The following is a 5,429-nucleotide window of genomic DNA, read 5'->3' as shown; positions in this document are numbered from 1 at the left end:
GCCTCGGGGCGCAGGGGCCTCGGCCGCCGTCGGGCCCGGGCCAGGCGGGCGCCTCCTCACCCCCGACCCCCGGCCCGGCCTGCCCCGCGCACCCCGGGTCCGGGCAGGGCCCCCGCGCCCCGGGGACAGGTCCGCCTGGGAGCCGCGGCCGTGCGGCTTCCCCCCCACACCGCGTCCCGGGTCCCGCCGGCCTCGGGCCCGCCCCCGCCGGGCCTGGCTGGGGTCGCGGCCGGCCGGCCCTTCGAGCCCCCGCCGCGCGCCCGTTCGGGAGCGGGGAGAACGGCCCCCTGGCGCGCGCGCGGCGGCGTCCCCGAGCTGCTGCTGGCAGCGGCCGCTGTTGACAGGGATGCGAGCCTGGGCCGCCCCGCCGCCGCGGTTCTTCTCCGCCCCAGGGACATTCGTTTCCGGGGTCACGGTCTGCACACAGACCTGTGGCTGTGGCGCTTGCCAGCCGGGGAGAGCGTGCACGGCAGAAGGAGCTCGCGCCGGCGGGCCTGGCGAGGGTCGGGAGAGCGGAGCCGTCCGAGTTTTCTCCTCCCTCTGAAGCGCGCCGCTCGCACTTGGTGGGACCCGAACGGAGCGCTGCAGGGGGACTTCCAGGAGGTCGCTCTGTGCAGGCTGAACGGAGGGCGGACCTGGTAGCTCCGAGAGCAGGAGGAGGGGCGGGCACGGTGAGCCGGGCTCCGGATCGCGGCCGTGCCTGGCTCGCTGGGTGTAGTTTGGAAATACCCTTAGTTCTTGGGTCTGCATAGCTGGCCTTCGACTTGTTTCCCATCTGGGGTCTGGAGCCGTGAATGTTTTTTGCTGTTCAGGGAACTGCCTTTGGGTAGAGAACCGACTGCACAGAAAGGGAGACGAACTTCCACTTTCTCTGCATTGCTTGTGGCCTATTTCAGGGGCTTTCACCCATTTACAGACTGAGAAGCTTGAGGAAGGGGGAGAGAAGAGCCTTGCGGGCACCTGGGCAGCCAGGAAGTGGCTCTGGGGTTCTTGCCCTCAGGGAGCAGGGCAGGATCAGAGAAGAGCATCTTCTAGTACATCCCAGTGTGGGGGAGGTGGAGGGCAGACCTCCCACTCTGTCTGTGGTTCAGAGACGGTCTTCATCTCGCCTCTGCTGCTCTGCAGTGTCTGATTAACACGTACCTGCGTTACCTGCTCCCTAAGTGCGGGTCTGTTAGCTTGGGTGTTCGGTGGGATCCTGAATGAACGCTTCTGTGTTGTAGTTAAAATGTAACAAATGGGCTGCTTTGTCCTGGACAGCGGGAGGCGGGTGAGTGGAAACGTTTTAGAGACCAGGTCTCTGCTTGAGACAGAGCAGGTGTGCACCTGTGGCTCTTCGCCCTGATGGCAGAAACCTGCTTTGGTGCCCAGTCTGGCCCATCGGCACCCCTGAGGAGGGGGCTGCAGGAGCTCTCATGGGACCACCCCTCATTACCTCCCACAAGGTGGGACAGCTCACACAGCTAGGATCTGGGACAAGATCTCTGCAGGCGGCTCTGTCCAGTGTTCAGGGCAGAGGAGGTGGCCTGCAGCAGGGTTGTGACACGGGGTCAGCAAGCAGACGTACTCAGGATGGCCTGGCCGGGCCTGGGGTTTCAGGAACCTGTTTTGATTCCTGGCTGAGCTCAAATTTGCAGGGACCTTGCATCTCACTTAAAAGAAGTGCCTGTCAGGCTTCTTGTGTTTGGGCACCAAACCTCTGTGCTGGCTGATTTGGCAGAAGCGGACTGCCAACTTGTCCGTCTGCTTGGGGGGCCAGGGGAGTGTTGCCAAGCGCCGGGGGCAGGAGTGTGCCGGGCCCTCGAGTCTCAGGGAAGGGCGTCTCTGCTGACCCTGTTGTTGTTGGGCAAGAGTTTGAGAAACACGTGGAGATGAAGGATTTTCAGGCTCAGGGTCACTGCCCGCATGTGACCAGAGGACATGTACCCCTGGGCCCCGCCTCTGCCCGGACAGATACTGCAGACAGGGGTACTGTCCTGTGAAGGAGATCTGGGCAGGCGTGTGCACGGGTGGTCCCGGACACCCATGGCGTCATGTTCCTGGCAGTCGGGTCTGCACAGGGATGGGGACAAAGGGGGCCGACCAGAATGCTGGGATCTCGTGGCGCTGAATTGAAGGTCTTTTTCAGTCCCAGCATGGCGGTGTCTAGTTTGTTCGTGATTTTGAGGTCCAGTAAGGTTGGGCCTTTATTACAAGGTGTGCTCTGGGGTCAGATCGGTCACGTCATCCTTAACGGCTATGCGTCATGAGTGGAGACCTGTGATTTTTTTCGTGTTATCATCTCAGTACACATTTTCTGAAACGGGACGGCGTCTGGTTGGTCTGGCGCTTTGTCGTGACTCACTCTGCTTCTTGAGACCTGGGCTCTCGCAGGACACCAGGGACTGCAGTGGCTCTCTGGGACGGCCATTCCCAGACCCCTCGTCCCACTTGGCTTACTTCTTGGGAAAAGAATTGTCCAAGAGCCTCCTAAACCCTGAGCACTGGGCCACACCGGGAGTTCCTGACTGAGGGCCCCAGGGACCTGGGGGATGTGCGTTTCTGACAAGCACCCAGGACCCCACTTGGAGAGTCTAGGGCTGGTCTCTGCTGAGCTGTTGGCCTCACTCCTGCTGCACAGTGGTGTGGGCTCTGGGCAGGGTGTGTGTCGCCCAGGGACCGGGAGTGGGGTGGCTGCGGGGGAGCAGCGGGTGCCGGAGCAACGAGTGTGATGTGGGTCGGAGTGCTCGGGGGCAGTCGAAGGTCAGGCTGAGCTAGGCTGGGGGCTGTTGCACAGGAGTGGCTAACGGGAAGGGCGGGGGGGCCCTAGCTGGCTTCGAGTTGAGGCTCCCTGCTTAGCCGGCACCTTGCTTTCTGGGTTTCTCTTCTGGTTGTTCCCAGGTCTGTGTTGAGCCTGGCCGGGGACGTGTAGTTGAGCCTGAGTCGGGAAGCGTGGCTGGGAGGTTGTCCTTCTGAATCTGGCTGAGAGCCCTCGTGGTTGTGGAGAACCCCGTGTCGCACTCAGGCGTGTGGGGTGTTGGACCTCTTCCCCCGCAAGAGCAGAAAGACCTGTTGTCAGACTTCCGTGGACGCCTGAAGGGTCGCTGTTCTCTTCCAGGAGACACCTTCTTCGTCTTGTCAAGCTTTGTCTAGGGGAAGTGCTGGGTTCTGGGTATCTCCAGCGTTTCCGTGGACTTTGAGGACCACCAGATGGACCTCGGGTCAGACTCTCTGAAGGCAGCTGGGGGCGCCGGCCTGTTGGGCCCCGCTGGGGAAGCAGCGGCCCAGACAGTCCGCTCGAACTGCAGGCTGTGCGGGGTCATGCACGGGGGACTCTGGGCTGGGGGGAGGGTGGTCTGGAGGTCCTGCGAGGCATGGCAGGTCTTCGAGCTGCCCTCCCCCCACCCCACTCCCACGCCCACTCCCAGGACAGGTGGACACAGCAGGCGGGCCGTGGGCTGGTCTGCCTGCGGGCCTGCCGGGGTGTCTTCTGGCCTTCCTGGGTGCTCCCTGCTGCCACCCCAACCTTCTGCTGACTTTCCCGGAGTGAGTGGCAGACAGGCCTTGACCCATTGACTGTCAGGGAGTGCCAGGGGATGGGGGTGCTGTGGCATGAGAAAGTGGAGGGGACAGAGGACAGTGCTGGGGGCCGCGGTGAGAGGTACCTCTCTTGGGTGCTGTGGGGTAGGTGTGGTCTAGGGACTTGTCTGTGATGCGCCTGAACTGCTGTCCACCCTGGGGCGCTTTTCTACTCCGTTGCTTTCAAGAACAAGGATTATTCTCCTGGCCAGACCCGAATTTAAATTCTAAGCTGGGGCCTGATGGCACCCCGCCTGCATCTCGGCGCTGGCAAAGGAGAGCACCCCGTCACAGCCACGGCCCCTCCCCATCGTCCGGCAGTGCTCCGGACAGCCCCACCTTGTCCTTGCGTTTCCTGCGGAGTCTGACAGTGAGCTCGGGATCCCTGTCGCTCCGGCCGGCCGCCATGGGACGCAGGAGATCAGGGTGAGGGTGCGGGCCTCTGCTGGGAGTGCTGGCGGGCTCTCCCTGCGCAGCACTTGACAGCCGTGTGGCCCCAGGCCCGCGCCTCGGCCTTCCTGCACCCTGGCCTCGCTGTGCCCGCAGTGTGTGCCTCGGGGCCCTGGGGGTGGCGGGGAGCCTGAGGGCTGCCTCTGTTAACTGCTCGCTCTGCCCGGTCTCTTCCAGGGACTTTGAACATGTCGGGGATCGCCCTCAGCAGACTCGCCCAGGAGCGGAAAGCCTGGAGGAAGGACCACCCGTTTGTAAGGAAAGCTTTATTTCTGCACACAGCAGAGTGGACTTGATTCCCCCCCGGGGAAACCGGGAAGTCCCCGTTCCACAGGGCCTGTCACATGCTGTGCGGAGCGCCCGCGGGGGTCCCAGGACAGTTCTGTGAGCGGGTGAGCCGGGATTCGTGGCGCTGATGTGCCTGTGTGCTTGTCTCTCTCAGGGCTTTGTGGCCGTCCCGACAAAGAATCCCGACGGCACGATGAACCTCATGAACTGGGAGTGTGCCATTCCGGGGAAAAAAGGGGTAAGAGAGGCTGCTCCTCCGGCCAGCCTGCCCCGTGTCGGCCCCACAGGCGCTGGGCCCATCCCCCCTGGGGGGGGTGGGCAGGGGTAGGGTGACCTGTGACGCCCCCAGCCCCGCTCTCTGGGCACTTGTAATTGAGAAAGGGGAGCCGGGCTGTGGGGAGGGGTGGATGCCGCACCCCCACCAAGCCTGGGGGCCAGAACGTGCTGCATTTCTGGGGCAAGAGGAGCCTTGAGGGCCTTCACGCTTGTCCTTCAGCCCCAAGCTCGTGATGCTCGTCCCGGCAGTCTTTAAGCTGGCCCCTGGGCCAGCTGCTGCTGCTCAGATGCAGACGCTCCCCGTGGGCCACCTGGGAAAGCTGTGTGCGGCCTGAGCGTGCCGGGGCCATTGGGGGCCGGCATGTTGGAAGCATATGGGAGTGAGGGTCTCCGGCAACCCCGCGTCCAGCTCTTCCGGGATGACCCCAAAGGGAAGAGGAGGCTCCTGAGGTGTCCCCATTGTTCCCAAGGCCTTGTCGCCTGTTTTCTTTCCCTTGTGGTTCTTGGTGACCGTCCAGGAGCCTTTTATTCCTTTGTGAAGCCGGTGGGGGTAGGACATGGCTTTGCGTAGTGACGGGGTCTGGGTTTGGGTTCGGCGGCCAGCCTATGCCTCTGCCCGCGCTGTGACGGTTCTCTGCACCTCGTCCAAGGCTGCAGCGGGGGTGGCCGTCTTCCTCCCAGAGGAGGCTGGGGAGGGCCGTGGGGTCACGGAGCTGGAGGGAGGGCCTCGCTGCAGCTGCTTAGATGGAGATCCCACCGAGACCCGCCCCCCCCCCCCCCCCCCCTGGGGGGCGGGGGGCGGCCACGCCCCCCCTTCTCCTCCGCCCAGAGCGGCGGCCAGCCCCCCCCAGCTCCGG

The 5,429-nt window shown here is 64.0% G+C and overlaps 1 protein-coding gene across 1 annotated transcript in view; it reads left to right on the top strand.

Annotated features, from left to right (window-relative positions):
• LOC111155976 (ubiquitin conjugating enzyme E2 I) overlaps positions 1 to 5,429 on the top strand; it is a 25,833-nt gene that overhangs the window by 13,041 nt on the left and 7,363 nt on the right. The window contains exons 2-3 of the mRNA XM_022516472.1: positions 4,186 to 4,262; positions 4,451 to 4,534. Of these exons, the coding sequence (XP_022372180.1) occupies positions 4,197 to 4,262; positions 4,451 to 4,534 (150 nt within the window). The 5' untranslated portion in view covers positions 4,186 to 4,196. The remainder of the gene's footprint in view (positions 1 to 4,185; positions 4,263 to 4,450; positions 4,535 to 5,429) is intronic.

This window comes from Enhydra lutris, unplaced genomic scaffold, assembly GCF_002288905.1.
Source record: "Enhydra lutris kenyoni isolate GAN:26980312 unplaced genomic scaffold, ASM228890v2 scaffoldscaffold45, whole genome shotgun sequence".
Taxonomy (NCBI): domain Eukaryota; kingdom Metazoa; phylum Chordata; class Mammalia; order Carnivora; family Mustelidae; genus Enhydra; species Enhydra lutris.
The sequence above is the reverse complement of the archived record's forward strand: the minus strand, read 5'-3'. Positions and strand labels throughout refer to the sequence as shown.